Consider the following 26,497-nt stretch of genomic DNA (forward strand, 5'->3'; position numbering starts at 1 on the left):
ACGTTTCAGCTGCACTTTTCTTTAAAAGGTAATAATGAAGCATGACTTCCCGCAAATGCTGTTTTATCGGGTCGAACGTAGACATTTTTGACGTCAGATAAAAATTGATCTTTACGCTTCAAGCGAATGTCAACTACTGTGATCGATACCTCACATATACACCTCCAAATCACCAGTATATTACTAAAGCGAACACAAAAGTAGTATTAGCAGCGACACTTCTTTTACGAGGGCGGAAACTTATTCCCATACCCAATACTTCAACGCAAAACCAGTAGCAATTTGCAAGTTTTACGAACAGTTGATTAAATTGTTGGCAGGAAATATCGCAAAAATTAATATAAAAAAAAAATTTCTTAAGCTACCTCGTATTAAATTAAAAAAAGTGCGTGTAGCGTAGTAGTACACATAACAGAAGTGAAACTTTCAAGGCAGTCAAAGAAAGAGGGAGAGATCCGAGAGAGAATGAGAGAGAGATCCGAGAGAGAATGCAAGAGAGATAGAGAGAGAGAGAAAGAATATATATCTAAATAAATTCACAACATTTTCAGAGAATACAAATAGGCAAAATTTACAAAAAACGGAGAAGGGTCGACCGGTGTAGGTAAACGCCGGACACAAACCGTGCAAACAACGCGCACTACTCCGAGCGCTTATCACCCGCCCAAACGCAGCGATTCCAGGACCGCAGCAACGGCACAAAATACCGCAAGGCAATACCAATAAAGCCGACGCCGGAATGGATAGCACTTTATAGTACGCACAAGCACTAGCCAGGAAACGGAAACAACGCCCAAAAGTAGGCACCAAAAAAAAAATGCAAAAAAAAGGGGTACCAAAAGAAAACGCCCCAAACAGTAGGCACCAAAGAAATATAACGCCAAAAAATAGGCACCAAAAATATATTTCTTACAAGTTTGCGCCAACAAACAAGCGCCAAAAAGTAGGCGGTGTTATTTCTCACTAGAAATTAGGAACCACAAGGGAAAACTCAGGAAAAATAACCTAAAGTGTATCTAAGATATATATAAGTTATAGCTCTCTCTCTCCTTTTCCTCTACGTAATATCTTTTTTCTCTCTCGCGGAACGAAAATGCCCAAAACGTTGCATGAACTTGAAATTTTACTCTCCATTCTCGCTCGTCCATCGACGCCTAAGCAGTTTCATTAAAAAAAAAATAAGTCAAATGAAATGCAAAGTAACGAGTTTCGGATTCATTTATTTTGTTCACAATAATTTATTCGTGTTTATTTTTACCTTGCGAAAAAGATTGCAAATTCTTACAATTAAAAATTTTTCCAGTAAATACTTGCAACTTCCCCTCAAAATAAAATGTCATTTTGCTTTCTCACTTTCCCCTACTTTGCAAGTTTTTTGGGTACATGAACACTAAAAAGTGATTATTTGTAACATTTGTTACAAACTATTTGCTTCACCGTACTAAGTCGGTGGTTTCCCTCAACGATATTTTACCCACCTGTGTTATATGGCAGAGATTATAAACTTGGTTACTATATATGTGTACAATATCGACAACCTTTCAATCGACAAGGGCATGGTGGGACCATAATTTAGTGCATAAAAATCCATACAATTGGGAAAGTATTTTGACTGTCATTCCCCTGGAAACATTTCAGCAGCCATCCTTTCCATATGGTTCAAGTAACAATCAACCAAACACTCCTTTAATGGCAACCTAAAGTAAGGAGGTGACTCTGGCGGGGCCACTGATATATTCTGCTTAAGACTTCGCCATGGTCTGCAGCATCTATTCTCCTGTAATTGCGGCCGTAAGAGGCATCTGTTTTCGAATAAACGGTATGCTACATAAATTGGTCTGTGTCGACGCCGTAACGCAAAAAAAGGTTCGAAACACCGCTTAGCGTGCACTTACTAGCACTGTCCAAGACAAGGGGTGGGCAAGGGAATATTTGATTTTGCAGACAGACAATTCAGCCTCCGCTATGAAACTTCCGCTAACGGACGAAGACCAGATTTGCGAATTTTAACGACTTGAGAAAATATCAGTACCCCTAGCATTTCCGCTTAAGATGTACTGCAATGCAATTTGCTCGATCTACGGATCCTAAGCTCAGATAAATATTATATTATATATTGCGGCTCAATTTTTCATCCATCCATCTTTTGCTTTCTTTGCATATGATTGGATATGACTAGTTGAACATTATATTTTACACTTTTTAGTGGCACCCAAGGTACCATTTGCGCCAAGTACTATAAAATTTACTGGTCTAAGTTTTCAGTAGGCTACTTTAAGTGTTTTCCAACATATGTACGTATTATGTTGGAAAATATAGAATTTGCTCAAATTTTCCACCACATTTAAAACTTGTTGTGAATTAAGTTGAGTAGTTTTCGCTTCGAGTACACACCCTTAATATATCGCTCAATCAATTTCCGAGTGGATATATGTATGTGCCTAAGTATGTACGGTTGCCAAGTTAAACACTTTAAATCAATTTTCCTGCGTTTCAATGCACATACACACATATACGTGTGTATGTGTTCCTGTACTTCTCACCTCATTGGTGACGTTTATAGTCATTAAACATGATTGATAGTATAGTCTGGGTATGCTTGTCGAATAGATAATAAATTGTCGTTTGGAAAGTGCAAATTAACAGGACCATCAACTTCTCCTAATCGACTATTGGCATTAGAATGATAAATTACTGAACGCAGGAAATAATTTTCTAAATTTGTGGCTAATTATATAAAAAAAAAAAAATTTACAAAAATGAGCGCGAAATTACTCTTTTTTAAATGAAATATTAGTTTTGGGGAAAAGAAAATTCATTATTTTTGCGCAAATGGCTTAGAACTGTTTTATGGTCGATCTTTAGCTCGAAGGCATACTAAATGCCGGTCAACTTCGATTATTTGTGTGATTTTATCGACATTATCGCCATATTCTTTCACATTAAAAATGCCTAAACGGAATCGATGAAACCAAAATTCCACGTAATTAGCTGTTACAGTATCGATATCATAAATACCATTCACAATTTCAACGGACTGGCTTGCATTTTCGTCTTTATCAAAGAAAACTGTAAAATGTAACGAATTTTCTCTTTGTTGACTTCCATTGTTAAAAAACAGCAAACTAATTTTTTTAGTGTAAAATATCACCTTGACAACGAACATAAACTTAAAATTGTTTGTCGATACTTTACAGCCATCTACCGAGAAAATAAATGATTTCTTTTTCCCCCAAACTTATTTCTACCGGTCTCTGCCGCCTTCAAACAGCAGATGGTGTTTTATTAAGACACAAATACATCTTCTCCTTCTTCTTAATTGGCGTGATAACCGCTTACACGATTTTGGCCGTGTTTAATAAAGCGCGCTAATCGTTTCTTTCTCGTGCTAACCGGCGCCAGTTGGACACACTAAGTGAAGCCAAGTCCTTCTGCACCTGATCTTTCCAACGCAGATGAGGCCTTCCTCTTCCTCTGCTACCACCATCTGGTATCGCATCGAATACTTTCAGAACCGGAGCGTTCGTATCCTTTCGGACGACATGATCCAGCCAACGTAGCCGCTGGATCTTTATTCGCTGCGCTATGTCTATGTCGTCAAAAAGCTCATACAGCTCATCGTCTCATCGCCTGCGATATACGCCGTTGCCAACGTGCAAAGGTCCAAAAATCTTACGCAGAATCTTTCTCTCGAACAGTCCCAGGGGCGCCTAATCGGTTGTTGTCATCGTGAAAGATTCTGCGCCTTACGTTAGGATGGGCATGATGAGAGTCTTGTAGAGTGTTAGTTTTGTTCGTCGAGACAGGACTTTACTACTCAGTTCCCTACTTACTCCAAAGTAGCACTTGTTGGCAAGAGAGATTCTACGTTGGATTTCTAGGCTGACATTATTAGAGGCGTTAATGCTGGTTCCTAAATAAACAAGTCCTTTACAACCTCGAAATTATAACTGTCAACAGGGTGCCGATACGTGAGAGTGCCGATACGCGCCGATTTGCGACGCGATTGTTTGTTTGAATACAGGAGGTACTTCGTTTTGTCCTCGTTCACCACCAGACCCATTCGCTTTGCCTCTTTATCCAGTTTGGACAAGGCAGAACTAACAGCGCGGTTGTTAAGGCCGATTATGTCAATATCATCGGCATACACCAGCAATAGTACGCTCTTATAAAAAATTGTGCCTAAGCGATTAAGTTCTGCGGCTCCTACGATGCTCTCCAACATCAGGTTAAAGAAGTCACACGACAGCGAGTCACCCTGTCTGAAACCTCGTTTGGTATCAAACGGCTCGGAGAGGTCCTTCCCAATTCTGACGGCGCTGCTGGTGTTGAGCAACGTCATCTTACATAGCCGTATTAGTTTTACGGGGATACCAAATTCAGACATCGCGGCAAACAGGTAACTCCTTTCCGTACTGTCGAATAATCCTTTAAAGTCGACGAAAAGATGATGTGTGTCGATTGCCCTTTTATGGGTATTTTCCAAGATTTGGCGTATTGTGAATATTTGGTCGGTGGTAGATTTCCCAGGTCTAAAGCCACACTGATAAGGTCTAATCAGTTGGTTGACGGTGGGTTTCAGCTTTTGACACAATAAGCTCGCTAGAACCTTATAGGCGATATTTAGAAGACTGATCCCGTGGTAATTGGCACAGATTGCAGGATCACCCTTCTCATGGATTGGGCAGAGCACACTTAAATTCCAATCGGCTTTCACCTTACCAGCTCTTCGCTGCCATGTTTGAATAGCTCAGCCGGTAGTCCGTCAGCGCCCGCGGCTTTGTTGTTCTTTAGCCGCATTATCGCTATCCTCGTCATGGTCGGGTAGCGGAACGACAATTACCAGATCGGGGCAAATCTTCCATGACTTCTCGGCCCTGTGCAAAAGCCTTATGCCACTCGTAGATCCATGTTTTTGATAAAGCACACTCGTTATAGGTTTTCTGCAACATTTTCAACGATTCGGCACACGAAATCCCGTTCGAAACATAAGATTTAAGACAAATTCCTTGTTCGATATTCGAGGAAAACATGGCAAAAAGAAACATTCAAAAAATTTTAATTATTTTGTTGCCCGATATTAGAGAGCAGTGATTTCCAGCATTACATGACATGCAAATATTTATCATTTAATATCAATTAATTTTCTAAGAAATAATAATTCGCCACTATTACTCTGATCATAGCTGTTTATGTAGAGACATTCAAAATTTAAAATTCATTGTTCAATCGTCTATCGCTCTATTTGCTTTAATTGCATAGTTGTTATTGTTCAAAAAATCGTTCAATTGTAGCGTCAACATTTTTAAATAGAACGAAGAAATGAACTTCAGCTGCGACTACTATTAAACTCCCTGCACATATAATAAATACGTTTATCACGAAAATTTGTATATGAAATTATCAATGCACATTCTGGCCCAAACAAAAAGTCATACACCCACAAGCAGTCAACGTTTCATTTTATTTGCGCACCTAATTTGACTACCAGTTCAATTGTCCCCAAAATCGACATTTGCCATTCTCATTAGCTGTAAACCATTAATTGGATAAATTCAGCAATAATTTGCTAGAATGGAAAATCTTTCAGTTTCTTAAAATTAAGTTAATAAATTCATGGCCGAATAGGCATTTTAAAGTTGGATTGGTTGCTAATTTTGGTCTCAGGGTATTTTTTTATTTTAAGCGAGGGTGACTCTGCCCATCCATTACCAAATATTCATATGAGAGACATACCAATTTGAGTACAGTGAGTGAGAACACAGCATTTGTAACACTCGTGTCATGAGCGTTATGAGAATCCTAGAGTGGGAGAGGTAAATGAAAATCAAGCATGATGCTGATTGGCTAAAATACGGATGTTGGCTCTACTTAGTTGTCCACCGTTATTCATATGGAATATTACATATATACTATTATGTTTTTCCTTAAAAACTTTTGAATAAAAACTTTAAAACTCATAATTTTTTATATTCTTTAGCAATATTTAGTAGGGGTAAACAAATTAATTCGGCTGCCGCCGTAGCCGAATGGGTTGGTGCGTGACTACCATTCGGAATTCACAGAGAAAACGTAGGTTCGAATCTCGGTGAAACACTAAAATTAAGAAAAAGATTTTTCTAATAGCGGTCGCCCCTCGACAGGCAATGGCAAACCTCCGAGTGTATTTCTGCCATGAAAAAGCTATCACTAAAAAAATATCTGCCGTTCGGAGTCGGCTTGAAACTGTAGGTCCCTCCATTTGTGGAACAACATCAAGACGCACACCACAAATAGGAGGAAGAGCTCGGCCAAATACCCAAAAAGGGTGTACGCGCCAATTATATATATATATATATATATATATAAACAAATTAAAAGTTCTGCAGTTAAAAGAACTGCCAACTCGAACTATTATTTAAAATTGTATCTAATTATTTAAAATCAAAAACAAAAAAAAAATAAAATAAAATAAAATCAAACATAAATGTGAAATTCGATTAAAGACTCAGCTTCTAAAATAAAAAAACAATAAAAAATATTCAGAAAAAATTCGTTGTTGAGACGGCAACGAAGCAACATGAGCGGGGGTTGTGTTGATATTTTTCGTATATGACCTACACAATCTCAATTTTTTCATAAACAAACCGTTGCACAGTGCGGCCGATTCCCAAAAAGCTGGGAAAGTCGAAAATAAAAGTTTCTAGATAGAGTTTTTTTGTCTTTGGGTTGGCTACAGTAATGCCTTGAGTAGTGAAAACCGTTCATAGCAACGTCCTGTACCCTAAGTATCCTCTGTATTTTCAGTCGCAACGTGGCATTCGTTTGAGCATCGTATTACTGTCGATGAATAGTGAAAGTTGTACACATTTGAAAGATTTTGTAATGGAGTAAATTGAACAAAACCAAATGGAATCATCTTCGGAAGGTTAGTAAAATACGAGAAATCTTTAGTACATATCAATACCTCGACACAAAATTTTTAGCTGCAGCAATACGTAGATATGCTGCTTTGAAACCTATTAAAGGTTACTCAAAAAAGTAATGGTTACTGAATAAAACAAGATTCAGCTGCTACCACTTGCTACCTTGCGACCCCGAAAACATATAAATTTACATGCATCTTGATTATGTTCTAGAATATACGCTATTTCACGTGAGGGGGTGGCCAATAGGGGTGGAAGGGGGTGGATTTTCAAAATTTTAAGATCAAATTCGTAATCAGCGACCCCGACAACCCTCGAGTAAGAAATTTTGAATCAATTACTTAATTTTTTGAGTTTTGTCCAGCTTTTCGGGAATCGGCCGCACTGTGCGTTGTCATAATCCCGGTTGCGCAGCCAATCAGCAGATTTTTTCAAATTCGCTGACAGCCGGTTAACGGTTCACACCTGCTGAAGGCACCAGAAGGCATAGTCACTGGAATATGTGGCCCCAAAATAAAGCAGTCTGTGTCGATGGGTAGTTTTCCCCCCATATTCCAAGCGGGAGTGTATGCCATCGGTCTATGTGCAAAGATCAAATTAGATAGGAACTTCCCCAATTTGGGTCGAACGAAAAACTCCACTTTGACCCATTTAGAGTGCTCCAATCGAGTCCAAATGTATGACCGACCCCCTCTATCTTTGGACGGCCGATCCACCCATGCCAGTGGCACACCCCCTGGAACTCCCCTGGGAGGTTCCCCATACAATCATTTCAAAATATCACCATTTTTGGCCTTTACATGAGAAAAGAAACTAAAAAGTTCGACCCAAATTGGGGGACATCAGAATTCGCTTTAGAGGTATGGTTCTTTCGGCAAAGTTTCTTATTTTGATCCCTAGAATATGATTTTCACAGAGCAATGGGCGATTTTTTTGCCTCCCCACAAAAGACACTAAAAGTTCGACCCAAATTGGGGGACATCAGAATTCGTTTTAGAGGCATGATTCCTTCGGCAAAGTTTCTTATTTTGATCCCTAGAATATGATTTTCACAGAGCAATGGGCGATTTTTTTGCCTCCCCACAAATCGACCCGGCCTACTGGGCATGTAATAGCGGATGCATTGTCTAGAGAGGCTGCGGCCGGAAAGACCCAAATCTTTTCTTGCTATGAGATAACATACCATCAAGGAGAAGTGAAGAGCTAAGGTTAAGAGATGTGAGCGGCCACCAAATTATGAAGTCCTTATTGTGTTGCGATATAGTCAGATGAGGTTCAGGTAACTCATAAACCTCCCTAAGGGCAAACTCAGAACTCACTGCAGATTTCGTTGCCATCTGCACAGAATTGGGATATGGTCCACTGGCTCCTATCGTTTCTGTGACCAGTCACCAAAGGCTCTAGTACAACGGATGCAGTCGTAAGAAAGGCACATACGATCAGCCTAATCCAGCTCTATCTTAGGATTTCTAATGGAATTGGGGTTGGATAAGGTACTGCAAAGAAGGGAGAGTCGACACGGATATAGGTACTTCTGTTTTCACTGACGAATCCAAGATGGAATCTGGAGTGGCAGCGGGGGTTTTCTCTAAATCAGCGAGCATTTCGGTATCCTTTAAACTGCCGGAAATGAGCAGCGTTTTTCAAGCAGAGGTCTTCGCGATCCTGCAAGCATGCAAAATGCTTAGGGATCGCTGTTGGGAGGGAGACATTAATATTTTTTCCGATAGTCAAGCTGCGATCAAGGCCCTGTCGTCGCGATATTGCAGCTCTCTTCTGGTAAACTCCTGTAAGGATGAATTCAAACGTCTCGAACGTGCAGGAAACATTTCCCTTATGTGGGTTCCTGGGCAAAGGAATATAGAGGGAAATGAAATTGCCGATGAGCTTGCCGGGAAGGGGTCGACAGAACCGGTTTCAGTTCTCCCCTTCTCAGACAACGGGGCCCCCTGGACCGTTGTTAAAAGGAAACTACACTATTTCTTTCTAAAAAAAGCGCAAGCGACAGATGGAGGTCTGTCTCATCGTGTACTATTTCAAAAGCACTATGGCCTCAATACGATAGAAACAGAACGCTTAAAGTGATGGGAATCCCGCGCCATTCAATTTTCAAACTCATTGCCGTGTTCACTGGTCACTGGGTGATCGGTACTCATGCGGAAAAGCTTGGAATTCCGTACAACCCCTATTGCAGAAGCTGTGGGGATCCTGCAGAGAAAGATACTGTTAAACACTTTTTCTGCAAATGTCCGGCCCTGGCGGCTAGGCGCTTGAGATTCTTTAACGTGCCCTTTAGGAATGGCTTGAAGAAATTCTCCAGCCTAGATCCCTTTTCTTTCCTCCACTACATCAACAGCACTGGTTGGCTGTAGACGGTTTTCTCTTCCCTAATTTTTTTCACAGGTAGTGGTCCTCATTATGGTATCAAAACGGTACGTAAGTGCCTCTTGTAGTGTACCTGGGGTACTCTTGCCATCTAACTTACCTACCTAAGGTACTGCAATGAGTAAGAGCACCAAAGACTTTGAGGTCTTGCACTTCGACTTCATTCATTCAACTCTCGAATTTATTTTTACTGAAACCAGCTTCGGGTGGCGCAAGACGTATGTATGGCAGCGTAATCTAGCTGAAATATGGCGTTAGTGTCTGGCAGGTCCTCCATAAAGTTAGCCACGACTTTGCCCAACAAATGTATGTAATCTTCTGAGTTCAAACGTGCCTTTATTGAATTTCGCGGATATCGCGAATTTTGCGGTTTACTCAAGGCAATGCTCAGAAGACAATGAAAGTACGTATTAGCTGTTAAACGACAGAAAATTTTTTTGTGTAAGTAGGCGTCCAGAAAGTTATGAAGACAATTCACTTTTATGCAACCGCCGTTATTATCTAAAAAAAAAAATTTAACTCGATAAAAAAAGGTATAGTGAGAATTCCCGAAAATTAAATCGATAAGTCCCGGAATTAAAAAAAAAAACCGGAATTAAGATCCCAGTTATATCCATATTCCATAAAATTACAAAATATTGTTAAGTGAAAAATCTTCGGTATAATAATCTAATGCGTCTTTAGCATTTAAAATATGCGATTTACAATCACGATAAGAAAATGTGGTTTCTCGTTGCTCTTATCGCCGTGAACTTATTTGTTTTGATTAAAATTAAATATATAAATCTTGCTATTTCTCCTCGCAAGCTCTTAAATTAACACATCATTAGTTTATTTATGTGAAAAGCTGCTTACTGACGTAATTTGCATGTCTTAATAAATTAATTAACACAACTGATAGCCCCTAATTGCAGACAGAGTTGCATTTGTCATCCCTAATTACTTTACTTTTATACATACGTGATTTTTGTTTAATTTGCGGCTGCATCTCATTTTTTTGTCTACGACAAAGTTCGTGCTACTAACGCTTTTCTCCCTTCAGACACATTGTAAAGCATCCAACATTCTTATCAACAGCGATACGGGTTTTGGATCACTGTCTCGATAGAATTTAAGATTCTCAGTGATGCTCAACTTGCGGGCATTTTCTTTTACATTCCACTTCTACATGCCAACGTATTGATTTTTATTCTTTATTAATCGTTATACAGTCGATTCAAAGAAGTTTATTCACATCTAAGGCGATATTGGATGCTCATCTGCGCTTCACAGTTTTCTTTGTGATTTTATTCCCGTATCTTAACCAATGAAATTTGCTCCCATCCGCATAAAAGAACCTTCAAAATATTAAGATCATTAATGTAATTGTGTAATATGTACCGTTAGGTATGCAAAGTACCGAATAATCTTCGCATTCGTATTTACGAGCGTATTCAAAACGAACTTTTTCATTATTTGCCACGATGCGGGACTTTTTCCATTCCAATCGTTTTTCCTGCAAGGCGCTGCTAAGGGGTTTGGCCTGACAATTAACTTAAAAGTTATTTTTAAGAATTGTGGTAGATATGAAGTGGTTTTTTTTAGTTTCTTGCACTAAAAATTATTCGTATTTCGAGTTGAACTTCTTTTTCACTTCCTTCTTCTTCTTTGATTGTTCTTTATTATTTTAATCGCTGGGGATTTACTTTTTCTTATTAAATTAGCAACTACTTTTACAGTTTGAGTGAAGTTAAATAACGGGTATTCGCTTTTCAAAAGTGGATTGTTTAAGTTTTGAAAGTTTTGCTTATTTTTTAAAAAATAATGGTGAGCTAAAATAATGCAGCTTAAAATATTCGTAACAGCACAGAGCTAACTCGAAAAAATCACTGGATATCCAGAAATTTTCTAAAAACTCTATTTAAAAAGTTTGAAATTTTGATGACAATTTGTTGATTTCTTTATAATTTTATACAAAGTTTGAAACTATATGTTAATAAATATTTTTGTTGTTGTTATATAAACTATATTTTTATGAAAAAAAAAATAAATATAAAAAAAATTAATATAAAAAAATATTTAAACAAAAATAAAAATAAAAAAAAATAAATATAAAAGAATAAATAAAAAAAAATAAATAAAAATAAATAAATATAAAAAAATAAATTAAAAAAAAACTAATATAAAAAGAATAAATATGAAAAAAATAAATATAAAAAAAAACAAAATATAAGAAAAAATAAAAAAAATAAAAAAAAATAAAAAATAATAAAAAAGTACAAAATAATAAAACAGTAAAAAATAATAAAAAAGTAAAAATAATAAAAAAATAAATATGGAAAAAAAATTATAAAAACAAAAAAAATCTTATAAAAGAAAATAAAAAAAAATATTAAAAAAATGAAAAAAATATAAAAAAATTAAAAGAAAAAACAATATAAAAAAAAACTAAAAAAATTTGAAAATCAGAAAAAAAGTATAAAAAAAAATATAAAAAACAAATCTAAGAAAAATATAAATAAAATTACAAAAAAAAAACACAAAAAAATATAAACAAAAAATATAAAAAAAGTATAAAAAATATAAAAAAATAAAAAAAAAAAATAAAAAAAAAATAAAAAAAAAAATAAAAAAATAAATAAATATAAAAAAAAAAATAAAAAAACTAATATAAAAAGAATAAATATGAAAAAATTAAATATAAAAAAATTAACAAGAAATTAGAAAAACAAATAAATAAAAGAATACATTGAAACAAAAAAAAAATATCATTTAAAAAAAATAAAAGAAATTAAAAAATAAATATGAAAAAATATACATAAAATTATAAAAAAAAATTTTTTTTAAATAACAGAAAATAAGAATAAAATAAATAAGTAGTAAACTTTGTAGTATATCGCGCTGATATTAAGGTGATCTCTTAGAAAAAAGAAAAATGGAATCAAAATCAGTTAGGAAAGTTCATTCCACGCTGTTCGTCTTTTTCGTGCTACTACTGCCTAACCAATAGAGAATAGAACAATTTTAAGATATTGAAAAATGCAAATGATAAGTTCCACACAAATGGACCTACAGCTTTAAACCGACTCCGAACGGCAGATATTTTTTTACGAGGAGCTTTTTCATGGCAGAAATACACTCGGGAAAGTTAGGCTTATTATGAAAACGGGCGTTCAAATCAAAATGCATATCGCTGGCACATTTCATCTTCAGTGATGAGGCACATTTTCACCCCAGTGGATTCGTCAATAAGCAGAATTGCCGCATTTGGGCGAATGATAATCCAAGAGTGATTGCCGAAGAACCAATGCACCCACAAAGAGTGACTGTTTGGTGCGGTTTATGAGCCGGCGGCATCATTGGGCCGTATTTTTTCCAAAATGAGGCCGGTCAGGCAGTTACTATGAATAGTGTTCGCTATCGTGAGATGATAACGAACTTTTTATGGCCCGAGTTGGAAGATATTGATGTGGACGATATGTGGTTTCAACCGGACGGTGCTACTTGTCACTCAGCTAACGGAACAATGGCTCTTTGCGCGAAAAATTTTATGGCCGAATAATCTCACGGCGCGGCGATGTCAAATGGCCGCCAACATAATGTGATATGACACCGTTGGACTTCTTTCTTTGGGGTTATTTGAAAGAAAAGGTGTACATCGATAAGCCAGCAACAATTCAAGAGCTCAAGGATGAGATAATTCGGCACATTCACGGCATAGAACCTCAATTATGCCTCAGCGTCATCGAAAATTTGGACCATCGGATGGAGGTGTGCCGCCGAGGCCATAATAAAGAGAAATGACAATAGTTTTCTAAAAAAATTGTATTTTATTCAAAATCAACATCGGCCCTTGAAACTTAACCACCCTTTAGAAACAACATTTTCTTCATTTTGGTATTTCTTGCACGGAGATTCGAGCCTAAGATCTTCGAATTGCGGATGATAGTCATGCATCAACCCATTTGGCTACGGCGACCGCCTTTTTTAGAAAAATTTACAATATCCAAAATTTTTGGATCAAAAATTTTACGCGGGTTGCCTTGGATATTATTAGGCACTTACCTACAACACCTTTACAACGAGTGTGCTATCTCAAAATCACTTCAAAACATATAGTGGTGTTCAACGGTCACCGGGTGATCGGAACACATGCAGAGAAGTTTGAACTTCCGTATAATCGAATTTCTTTCCAAATGTCCGGTCCAATGTCTGATGGCTAGGCGCTTGAGATTCCTTAGTGTGGTTTTTCTTCCTTTAAGTTTTGTAATTTTTCGCAGGTAGTAGTCAACATTATAGTATCAAAACGGCACTCTGGGGCTACTTGTAGTGTACCTGTGGTGGTACTCTTACCATCTAACCTACCTACCTACCTAGCTTTCCAATTTAGAAATTCCTGGTAATTGCAGTCCGACTATAAAGCTTCCTTTTTGAAATTAATTGCCAAAAAGTTGAAAAGAACTTTCAAATACTATTTACGTTTTTGTTCAATTTTCTTTTACTCGTAATTCTGCTCTTCCCTTAATGCTGGTTAATCAATAGTTTTTACATTGGGGTGAAAAAATTGCTTCCAGCGCTACACCTGTTACTAACCCATTCACAACTTAATTCCATTGCATGTTTGTGCGTATGTTTGTAACTTTGATATTGAGGATATTTGTAATCTGCTAGCAAATATTATTGACGAAATGGGATCACGTGCGACATGCTATCAGAAAAATCTATTTACTATTTGCTGCGGTCACAACCAGGTGTTGAAAGTGGAAGGTATTTTTTGTTTTGTTTTACTAAATATCACGCATGACAACAATTTTATGGGTGAATTTAGTTGTGCCAGCAAAAGCCTGTAAGTGGTGTGATTAGTTAGAACACTCATTGTGAGCTGAATAGTTATTGTTGTTTTTTTATATGTTTGTATAAGTGTTTGAATTGTTTCCTTCACACCGTCGAAGGCTTAGGGAACAGTTTTGGTATTTTGTTTTTCGATGGGTTTCCCGCCAATACAGATTTTAATATTTTGAAAAGCCCAGCAAAGTAGTTTTTTATATTTGATTTTTTAAGCCTAGATAAACACTTCTGAAGAAGGCCAAGTATCTTTCATAATATCTCTGTATTGGAAGAAGTACTTGGATCATTTTCTTAAATGCGAGCTTACTGTCTGCTACAGCAGGTAGTTGGTGGAATACAATACCAGTTGGAATCTACAACGGACTCAAGTTACTAAAATGAACACTGCGCGCCAACTTTAGTAGACAACGCAGTAGATACTAAGAATCATCTTGTTTGACGTTCCCACGACATTCGGTTCTAAAGGGTTATCTAATAAGAGGTGTTATTTTGATATTCAAAGAAAAATGCTATTTCTTAACATAAATGATCGGATGTTTCTTTCATTATAAAGAGGAAGGTATGCCGTTAATAGTGGAAATAACATCAGGCAAATGTCCACCACGACCACGCTTACAGTACAATATCCTTTTCATGAAATTTTCCATAACCGAATTGCAAAGTGGCTGCGCTATGTCCTCGATAGCGAATTCCATCTTTGAGGTCTTGAATCGACCCTGGGCTGTTGGCGTAGACCTTCTCTTTCACGTGGCCTCAAAGAAAAAAGTCTCATGGGGTTAAATCACAAGATCTCGGTGGCCAATTGTGATCACCTCTGCGAGAGATAACTCGTTCCGGAAACTTTTCCCGTAAAAGATCAATGGTTTCGTTGCTTGTGTGGCACGTAGCGCCGTCTTGTTGAAAATAAACGTTGTCCAAATCAATACCATCCAATTCCGGCTATAAAAAATCCTTAATCATCTTTCGATAGAGATAGGTAACACCACATAGACTTCGTAATGAAAGTTAAAAACCTCTGGTTGACTGGATATTTTTCCGATCGAAGTTCTAACTATTTATATATGTATACGAGTATAACTTCTCAAATATTTCACATGCCATGTTTCAGATGTCTCGTCATCCTCAAGGAGAAGTCGTGCTGGATGACAATCAGATGCAAATGAAGCGTAGTCGGTTGTGATTTTTTGGGGGAAATTTGAATATTTTTCAGCGGCTTTAAGTAATATGTGTCTGCTAAATGGCCATTCTAACTGAACTGAACGAAATGGGCCCGTTGTGACCTGGACTTACTCCTCTATTAATTTACTTACTCATTGATGAGTACGAGTGTTGCCTCCTATATTTTCGATAATTTTATTAAAAAGTTTGGTATTTTTTACCATAAAGTTACATTTAACGATTTTACTTCAGACCTTTATTTGTTTTTTTTTTCAATTATATTAGTAGAAAAATGCATCTCACTTAAAAGATGAAATTAACTTGTGAAGATTTTCGTGCGATGATTTATTACGATTTTCGACGTGGATTATAGAAACAAGTGCATTGACCAACTTAAAACGAGTTCCAACGTGGCCGTCGATCCTTACAGGATAAACTCCACGAAGGTCGTCCAAAAACTGTTGTTGTGCCAGATCATTGCTGCATAACGCAAGATCTTTATGAGACATATGGTGAGGTGGAGCCATCCTTGATCATTAGTGGGATCAGCATACACTCAATATTGCATGAATATTTGGTTGTCAAGAAGATTTGTTCTCGTTAGTTACCGCATAATTTGACAATTGCCCAAAGAGGACTCGTGTCGATTGGTGTAAAGAATTGTATAAAATATTCAGGCGCGATATTCAAAGCACGTAACAGATGACGAATCTTGAATCTAAGCATATGAGCCGGGAACAAAATTGCAATCGACAGAAGAAGCATCCCAAACCAATCGTTCGCCTGTTTTTTCGGAAAATCTGGTCATGGCGCAATTGTACTAGAGAAATTTAAAAAAGTCAATTCTGAGTGGTACACGACCATTTCTTTGCGAGAAGTTTTCGGAGAATTTAGCAAAACCAACCGCCGTTGACGAATAATTTTTCACCGAGACAATGCGATCTCTTACGTACGCACTGGCTTACACAAGAGAGAGAAAATATGAAAACCTTGTCTACTTTTCCAACACGCAAGTGAGGTTTAGTGAAGCCAATGTCGACATCTTGGTAAAAGATCTCAAAGACTTAAGCAATTCCCAAGCGGAAACTCGGAATTTATTTCCGAGAGCAGTTCTATAAAGTGGCTGCATCGGACTTCCTTCCCTTCAGCAAAGAAGTTAACAAATGTCACGACACGCTACTCCAACACGAGTGGCAAACGCGAGCTCGGAAATCCAAATTCTCGAATAGATCAAAGTTTCTGCTCAAAAAGCAGTCTTCTCCTGCTAACGCGCTAAAAGCGAGTGTCGCAATGCGGCGCTTGCACGGAATTAATCAACTAAACGAAATCTGACTAGCTGAGGTTCTACGGGCCACTTGATACTCGGAAAAACGACAACTTAACAATTTACATTCTATTGCGTTTTGTGGTTAGTTTACTACGCGTAATTTTATATCGGAGCTTTGAAAAGTTTTCGCAAAGGCGATTTCTAAGAAATTTAAAAGGGTTAAACTTTGTAAAATTTTTCACATTTCCGCGAAATCAGCATCTCAGCTTTGAACGTTTATACAGTGTGTATGTGTTGTTGTTTGGAAACCTGTTTTTCATTGAGGGAAATCTCTTACATTAGAGCAGTTCATGAGCCATATTGCTTTTTTATTCACTAGGTAATATTTGGCATTTAATGCATACCCGAGTAGCTTTTAAAATCGGAATTAAAAAATCGTAGGGCGCCTTTCGAGTTCACTGGCTTTTTGAATAAGTAATAAGATTGTGGTATGTGGGGGCATTCAGTGAAACGCGTCTCGAAAGCAAAAAACCCTCATTGTTGATCGATATACACACATGGAACCATGTGTAATAATTTTTTGTCCAAAAGTGCTTGAGCATGTTCAAAATGTTTTCCATCATTGATGTCATTCAACTATCTACCAATCATTTCCCTAAAACATGAGATTATATTTCAAGATATTGTAATGTAATCCCAGCAAAGTTTTCATCAATCTAAATGAAATCAATGCAATCGGTATTATCAATTGCGTGGAATAATTGTCGATAAAAGCCAGTTTGATTTATTTGAATGCGGCCAGCAGAGAGGTAAACAAACTCGCTCAAAGTAGTAACATAAAAATATATGCATGCACGTACAGCGGTGTGCGATGAAATAGAAACTCGCATTAGTTAACGATTTTACTTAAATTTTTTTCATCATTCAATTCCTTATATACAGAGCCCCGCTCTCGAAGTTTAATTAAAAATTAAAAAGACCATAAATTTAGTTTGGAAAATTACTTTTATTCACATTTTTTATTTATAAAAATGTGTGAAAATATTATAATACAAAATTAAGAATCGATTTACTTTTGCTCAATATGACCACCTTTTGCCTTGATTATGGCCTTGAGACGGTCCAGAAACGAATTGTAAGCTGCACGAAAGTGACTTGCAGGTATTTGGCCCCACTTTTTTCAGCGCCTCGAGACTGGTGAATCTTTTTGTTCGGATTTTGCTCTCCAAAATAGCCCAACAAAATAATAATCCATCGGACTCGCGTCGGGTGAATTTGAGAGCTATTGTGTGGACGTTATGGAGTTCGGAACTTTGTTTTTTAGCCATTCTTGGTTCACTCGAGCTTTGTGAGACGGTGCCGAATCCTGTTGAAACGTCCATGCTCTACCACCGAAATGTTTGCTTGCCTACGGCTTCAACGCAACCTTCAGAATACTTTTCCGATAATATTTCGCATTTACCTAGACGTCAGGCTCGATAAAAACGATTAGAGAGGACCCATCTGCGGTTACAGCGGCCCAAACCATTACCTGTGCTGCCGGCGGGTGCTGCCTCCTGGTGCCTAATCGATGACTCAAATTCTCGTATGAACATTCGGACAAATAAATCCTATCTCTTTAGGAGTTTACGATTTGTCAATTTGAAAAATTTTCTCGTCAGAAAACATAATGTTCGGAATTTCGGCTAGGCAAAGCAACTCCTTCGCTCTCTCAAGTTTGACTTGTTGCTGCTTGGAGATAAAGCGCCTTATGGACATTGTAAGGCTTGATTTTGAGATCATTTTTCAGTATGCCGAGGACGTTCGCTCAAGCCGCTTCTTCACTTTTTGAAGCATATCACGAGACGTTGCAGTCTTTTGATCACCTCCTCGATGACGTTTTGCGATGCTACCAGTATCATTGTAACGAGTAATGATGCGATAAACAAAAACTTTATTTACTTTAAGGTGCTCGAGCTCTCGAACAATCGCTGGTTGTGATTTTCCAGCCGAATATAATGCAATCACACTATTACGATTGAAATCCATTACTGATTTTCTTTTTTTGCGCGTTTGCTCCCGGCAAAATGCGTCCGCGCGCTTGTTAACAATACTCTGGACTGTCATTTAGCCAACTAACGGACAGCTGATTCCCGTGCATCAGCTGCGCGAGCGGTCTGAAGTTGGTCACACTTCGAGTATCGGACCCTGTATATATATTGCTTGGTGTGTATACCCTTTTAGGTGTTTGGACCAGAATCTCCTTCTATTTGTGGCGAGCGTCTTGATGTGATTCCACGGAGCGACCTACAGTTTCAAGCCGACTCCGAACGGCAAATATTATTTTTCATGAGAAGCTGTTTATTGGCAGAAATACACTCGAAGGCTTGTCATTGCCTGCCGAGGCGCGACCGCTATTAGAAACAACTTTTTCTTAATTTTGGGTCATTCTGGTTTCACCGAGATTCGAACCTATGTTCTCTTTGAATTCCGAATGGTAGTCACGCACCAACCCGTTCGGTTACGACGTCCACTCATACAATTCCTTGCTATCCATTTATTTTTTTAATTCTATTTTTTATTTACTCTGTTTATATCTAATTTAACACAGTAAATCAATTTTATTTAAAGCTAGATAAAGTGGCATTAAAACCTATCAGGCTCGCATAATTAATACTTAGACGTATATTTCTAGCAGTTGGTTCAATATAGCTTTAAAAATATGCACTGCAGTCAGAAGACGGGACATCAATAAGAAACTTCATGTAGATGGTGGGTTAGGTTAGGTTAGGTTGACCTGGCTGGCTGAAAGCCATCACTTAAACTCCTATTGGTCCTTAGTGGTACCAGATGGTGCTAGATTTTTACGTTTCTCTATAGTAGAGATCTTGTAATAAGTCTGTGTCTTTTGCGAATCTAAGTAAACGCTGAAGCGCTAACCCCGAGATACATTAAAACTCTCATATTGTAGAGTTCCTACGCATTTCATTCTTGTTCTGGTTGATCCAGCGCACGAACATAGAAGGTGTTCTAAAGTTTCCTTCTCTTCCAATTCATTGCAAAATGTGCAGTTATCATTGTTTGTAATTCCTAACTTGTCTGCGTGTGCCGCCAGCAAGTTGTGGCCTGCCAGTATACCTACGATAGTTCTGCTTTCTTTTCTAGACAGGGCTTGTACGAATCGGACGTATTTATTTGCATTCTGTTTACACATGATTCTCTCGGTTTTTCATGGTTTTTTTCCTGTCTATCCGTCCTTTCATGTCTGCAACGATGCCATTGTTGATCGTATTTAAAGGTTTTAATATGTCGTTTTCTTGTTCAAATGTGATGTGAACAGGCTGTTGGCAATGTCATCTACAAGGCAAGCTCACCTGCAATGCCCTTATCTCCGAGTACCCAATAGATGTGCAGCCGTCTGTCTGGGACCAATCTCTCTATGGCTTCCCTGAGATGAAATTTCATATGAGTTTATTTCCTTTATCGCTGCTTCACTGTCAACGTATATATTTATTTTGGAGTTGCTCGATGTCTTTGTGATTGCTAATTCTTCAGCCTTTCCTACAGCAAAGGCTTCTGCTTGAAAGATACTACAGTGATCACAGTTAGCTTGCCTGTCCCTACTCCGTCTAACATTTTCGAGCAGTCAGTAAATGTGTTAAGCGTATTGGGGCTAGATATCATTCTTCTATTCCACCCTTCTTCTTCTATTATTCTTCGGAATTTCCTCAGCCAATTGCATTTCGGAGCCATATAATCTGTACTGGCCCTATAAATCATGATTATTGAGCTATGTGACCAGAGAGAAACTGAGTCATGAAATGGTTCACTTCCCTGAAGTTTCTTTGAGTCCATTTGTCTATTGTTGGAATAAGTTTCGCCCTCCATATGCCACTCGATCCAATGTCCCATCGACTTAGCAACCGCTGCATAGTGGTGGCGTATTTCTTGGAATCCCACGCATCCATTCGTTTGCGGGCCATGTGGTCGACATATATCTCCCAGCTGATTACACAGCCTGTCGCGCTGAGGCAGTGCAGTAGGCCGAAGCAACTCTGAGTGCCGCTGTACGTTGTACAGCCTCGAACGCTTTGCGCTTAGTTTTGCAATTTGGCGCAACTCCGCATATTTCGCTGCTGTATAAGAGTATTGAGTTTTTGGTCGCCATGATCAGACTTCTTTTGCTCGGTGTTGTCATTAGTTTGCTTAGTATTCCCGTGACCCGCTTTGGTAACCGCGCGCCATATCTGGGCCCAGAACGTAAGCCTGCAATATCAAAAATATCTCCACTAAGCATTGAGGTAAAATTAAATACGGATTATTTTTCCTTTAATAAGTTCTCCTTTTTTGTGATTTCTGAAGTAAATGACCTAGGTGGTCAGTTAAAGGTGAGGCTAGTCGGTTGGAAAGGTTTTTAGCTGAATGAGATCTATCAATATCAAGAACTATGGTTTGACAATGCCAAATTTTGTAAGGATTGGCAAGTCAACTGAAATCGTTTAATGCCAGAACAACGCTTTGAAATTGTGGAAACTTATTTTGAAAGTAAAAAACAAACAAATCTTTTCGCGAAGTTCATTTTACGGTCGATGTAATCGGCCTAGTAAGCAAGTAGTTCGTGCAGTTATTGATAGTTTTCGCACTACTTTTACTCTTCTCGATTCAAAACCATCAACAAGACAAAGAAAGAAACGAATATTGCTGCTGTAGCGCGAAGTGTTGAAGAAGGCGTTGAAGTGTGGGTTTATCATTGTTCTCAACGTATTGGCCTTTGTCCTTCGACTACGTAGAAAATTTTCCGTATTACCCTTGGGTTATGTGCCTATATAAAACACAGCTCGTGCAAGAATTGAAGCCAAATGACCATCATTTGCGTCGCATTTTTACTGAATGGGCTCATTTGAATTTATTACTTAGATTTATTTGAAAAAAAAAGTCAATAATATCAAAAATAACTCCAATACTGCAATATCAAAAATAACTCCACTAAACATTGAGGTAAAATTAATTCAACATTATTTTGCATTTTTTTTGAGTTCATGCACTCAAAGGTTATTTGCCAGAATAAAAACTCTTGAAATAAAGTGGCGACGTTTGGTTCTATTTTATTTCACTAAGCGGCCAGCTTGAAACATTTTAATTCATATAATTTTTATTGACATTAAGGGGTTAGGGGTAGTCAGAATTTTCAGAAAATTGGATTTTTTTTGCGTTTTCTTGAACTATAGTATTTTAAAAATATTGTGTGAAAATTTTAATTGAATCCGACAAATACTTTTCGAGTTATTCAACAATTAACAAAGGGTACTCGGGCTCTACATAAATCGATAGCAAAACTTTAAATACGTTTTTCTCTAAACTATGTTTTTTGAATTGGTGATCACTGTAACTTAAAACCCACTTGGCAGATTTCAATAAAATGTATACTGCTTTTGAAAAACATAAAAAATTCGGGCCTGATCGAAGGAATTTATTTTTCAAAATTTCGTTTTTGTTTTAAATAATTAATTGTCGGTTTTTTCTCGAAAATCTGAAAAATATTTCCTGAGGCCGCAATATAATTTGGAAAAAAATGCTTCGATCAGGAACAAGATTATTTATTAATAAAACAAATTTCTTTTGGCCGATTGATTTTAGATGAATCTCCAAGGACTTGTGATGATCACCGCAAAGGACTACTGGAGAAAGGGTTTCCACACAAACAGCGATAACTTTTACAATTTTTTTTTTTTTAAATTTTGCTAAAGTCAAGTCGAAACTTGATGTATTAATGCTATGTTTTTATTTTTGTAAAATAAAGCAACTAACTGGCAAAAAAAAAAAGATTGAAAATCATAATTTTTTTGGGCCTCTGGTTACCCCTAACCCCTTAATCACTTCACTTATTTATTTTCCCAAATATTATTTCCCTAAAATTTCTGAACATTTTAGCACTCTTTCAAAATAAGAAAAAGAAAACTACAGTTTTAAACAATTCAAACGGTTTCCGAAGCATGTTACGTTGAAAACTTTGACCCAAACCGGCTCTATGTCAGCGCACACCGCTGTCTGTGTCTTCATAAATCCCAATCAATCGTCGTATAATTTGCTGCTGCTTTTGTTATATTTGTATGTACTTAAGTTATTACAAATGGGTTATTTTTGTTTACCAGCAGGTTTGGGTGAGTGAGACGAAACGTAACGACGATTGATCAAACAACGCGCGTGATTTGTGACATTGACATTTTTTTAATGAAAACTCGAGGGAAATTGATGTGTAAATTTTCGCCTATACATACACATGTGCATGTAGGTATGTGTGAGGGGGCTGGTTGTACTACGATTAATCATAATTTATCAAAATCTTGTGGTGAAGTGCAGACAAGCTTGCATACAAATTATTTGATTGATGGCAACGCGGCAGAACTTAAGTATTTTAGATAACAGCAGATATAATATACACAATTTTTTTTGCGAATTTTTACTTGCGTCTCGTTTTTAAATTCACTCCTACAAACACCTGTTTTTGAACGCAATTAATTTTAATTCGATTTCTTTCCCTCTACAGCAGCGAACCATTGAGCAGACAAGATGAAATTCGCCGAACACCTATCGGCGCATATAACGCCGGAATGGCGCAAACAATACATTAATTATGAGGTACTTATTGCTTATTTGAAGCATTTGAAAGCATATCCAGGTATTTCATATAATATTTTCATTTGAATATTTCAGGAAATGAAGGCCATGCTTTATATGGCCGTCGAAGAAGCCCCCTCTGTCGACAGCGTTGAAGATGAAGTGCTTAAGCGACATTTTGCCAATTTCGATGAGAATTTTTTTCATTATTGCGATAAGGAATTGAAAAAGATCAATACATTCTATTCAGAAAAATTAGCCGAAGCGACACGTAAATTCGCCACACTCAATGCCGAGCTGAAGACCTGCATCGAAGAGTCCGAACGTTCGGCGAAAAAGTCGAAATCATTGAAAAAGCCTGGTTTGCCGCATCGTAAAGCCGCAGAATTGAAGTTGGCTTTCAGCGAATTTTACTTGAGTTTGATTTTGCTGCAAAACTATCAAAATTTAAATCATACAGGTTTTCGCAAAATTCTCAAGAAACATGATAAGGTGCGTATTTCGTATAATCGCTGCCAAATAAGAAAAGCTAATCATCTTTTGCAATTGTGTTTGCTTACAGCTACTGCGCGTCGATACCGGCGCCAAGTGGCGTCAGGAATATGTGGAATCTTCACACTTTTTCATCAACAAAGATATCGACAATATCATCAATGAAACTGAGACCACCGTAACGACTGAGTTGGAGGGCGGCGATCGTACGCGCGCCATGAAACGTTTACGTGTACCGCCACTTGGTGAACAACAGAGTCCGTGGACTACTTTTAAAGTTGGGCTTTTTTCGGGCAGTTTCATTGTGCTTGCCGTGGTTGTGATATTGTCGGGTGAGTTGGGAGAATTTTTTATGATTTTTTTGATTTTGAAATTTTCTGGGTAGAAAAAATGAAAGAAAGGTGACGTAATAAGTTGGAATGCTTTTCGCTGCCTATCTTTAGTGAGTCATATCTCACGCCATATACTTTGTATCGGGCCATAAAATATGGCGGTAATTTAAAATTGGAAAAATATCAAGACACACGCACCATAAATTGGAGAAGGAGCGCGTACAAGCACCCAAAAAGCGCCAATTGTATAAATATAATTTAAAGTTGAGATTACGCTTTAAAAAATGTTTTTTCAGCTTCCCAAAATGGAGGTAAAGAAATAAAAAAATTGGTGCATTTTTTAGTAGCACTAACATCAAGTCGCAAAATAAGAGCAAGCGGCCAAAAATTTTTTTTTCTGTTTATGTACTCAATATAGCATCGAATGCAACTGCAAAGCGGTGATTTCAATGATTCTGTTTTGTTAGGGCATTTGTTGAATGCGCGTGTGTGCACTTATTCCATTGAACAGGAATTGAAAATGAGTCACAAAACTGTTTGGAATCATTTGCATACTAATAATTATGGAAATGTTAATTGCATTGTCAAAATAAAGCGGCAAAACCTTGAGAACTTTTTACTTCACCCAACATTAGGTTTAGTAATTGTAGTTGTTGTTGTTGTTGTGAGTCTTTATAGCAATTAAATATTCTCCAACCATTTTTGAGGAGTGCTGGTGCTGTGTCAGTTTTACAAGGAAATAAATTAGGGTCGTACCGGTAGCGTGGATCCGCTGTTAGTGCTTTTATATAGCCTAGACAGCGGTGAATTTAATCGGGATTAACGACTCAATTCGGAATTATCTCAGTAATGAAGTGCAACTAGGTTAGGTTAGGTTAGATTAGGTTGAAGCGGTTGTCCTGTGGGATACATTCAGGCTCAGAGCCCATTGTGATGCCGCGTGGGGAGCTTTCCCTATTTCTCCTAAAACCAGTGTGGCTTTTTAAAAAATTTAGAATACCTCCTATTTCTGCAGAACTGATTTCTTCCAATTCGTTAAAAAATTGTCTGCCTAGAATAGCAAATCTCCGTCTAGATAGAGCAGGACAATGGCACAGCAGGTGCAAGATTGTCTCTTCCTCTTACTCATCAAAACAACTTCTACAGAAGTCATGTGCTTGCACACTCATCCTTTGGGCGTGCCTACCTATCAGACAATGCCCCGTTCTGACTGAAATCAGTGTGTTAAGGCTGTGCTTATTTTGGCTTAGCAAAGATTATGTGCGTTTAGCATTGAGAGTCGGCCACAGTAGACGGCCACATTGCCTATGTCAATGTCTATGTACTCATCGGTCCACTTGGTGCCGAGTCTCGCTAGTTGATCGGCTCTGCAGTTACCCTCAATGTAGCGATGGCCAGGAACCCATACTAATGCGGATTGACAACTAGATTTAATTCTCATAATTTAAGCTATTAGGGAAATTGTCGATGACAATATTGCCGAAAAATGCCAGTTAATATCTATTGTGAATGAAAAATGATAAAACTTTTAAAGAGAAGAACAAGAAAAACTGGGTGCAATGCCAGTTTGCACTAACACGTTCGAAATTTCATTAATTGCTTTGATATTGCGGAGCAGTTTGAGAAATTACAATTTAATACTTTTTTAATAAATAATTATTTCTTAGTAGCAGGGCAGCTAAAACCCATCTTTTACTGACAAAACTATCCCATAAGCAAATTAGCTGTTCACTAATCCGTATAATATCCGTCTGTCACTCTACTATTTTAATCAGAATTAACTGCGCGGTAATCACGATTAATGCATAGTAAGTAAATGGATATAATATATAAAATATGGTAGTTGAATGATAGGGAATAATGACCGTCCCACTTTTGGTATGACTCCGTCGAAATAACACGTTTTATTGTACTGCCGTTAGATGACCCTGCTGTTAGTACTTTAGATTTTAGATTTATTGTAGGTTTACACTGCGACCTCCTGGTGTTTTGTGCCCTCTACTTATCACAGTAATTCATTGAGACCCCGTTCTCTTATTAAACTTAAAATAGAGCAGGGCTGGACTGAGCGTGTGTGCCTTTCTTTCAGCTACAAATGACCGAGATTTTTCAACCTTCTCCGCTAGTACTTTAGTAGCATATTAGTACTTTATGTCACTCTTACTAAGAAAGAGCTCGGTAAGGATGCAGCAACAGCACCAACAACACCAACAACAAAAACAACAGCCATGTGTTGTAAACGTTCGCACGATAGTCAGATCTATGTCAACGTGGTATATGATGACAACTAGCAAGTGCAGCACTCAGACATTAATTAAGTCCATTGTACTACACTTGGATTTCCTTTTAATTTTCTTTAAATCTACTCGACCTCCGAGGAAATCTGAGTAGATCTTGTGCTGCCAAGGGGCCAAGATGGTCGCTTCTTAACGCATTAGTGCCAAAGACCTCAAACCTGATTCGAGCGAAGGCGGGGCAGACGCACATGAAGTGGTCCGTCGTCTCATCCTCCTCTTCACAAGCTGGGCAGAGTA

General features: G+C 37.6%; 1 protein-coding gene across 1 annotated transcript in view; it reads left to right on the forward strand.

Annotated features, from left to right (window-relative positions):
• The window catches only part of LOC128857387 (xenotropic and polytropic retrovirus receptor 1-like), a 44,802-nt gene that overhangs the window by 13,264 nt on the left and 5,041 nt on the right, over nt 1-26,497 (forward strand). Inside the window, exons 2-4 of the mRNA XM_054093129.1 lie at nt 23,069-23,160; nt 23,236-23,631; nt 23,702-23,963. Of these exons, the coding sequence (XP_053949104.1) occupies nt 23,092-23,160; nt 23,236-23,631; nt 23,702-23,963 (727 nt within the window). The 5' untranslated portion in view covers nt 23,069-23,091. The remainder of the gene's footprint in view (nt 1-23,068; nt 23,161-23,235; nt 23,632-23,701; nt 23,964-26,497) is intronic.

This window comes from Anastrepha ludens, chromosome 3 (assembly GCF_028408465.1).
Source record: "Anastrepha ludens isolate Willacy chromosome 3, idAnaLude1.1, whole genome shotgun sequence".
NCBI lineage: Eukaryota > Metazoa > Arthropoda > Insecta > Diptera > Tephritidae > Anastrepha > Anastrepha ludens.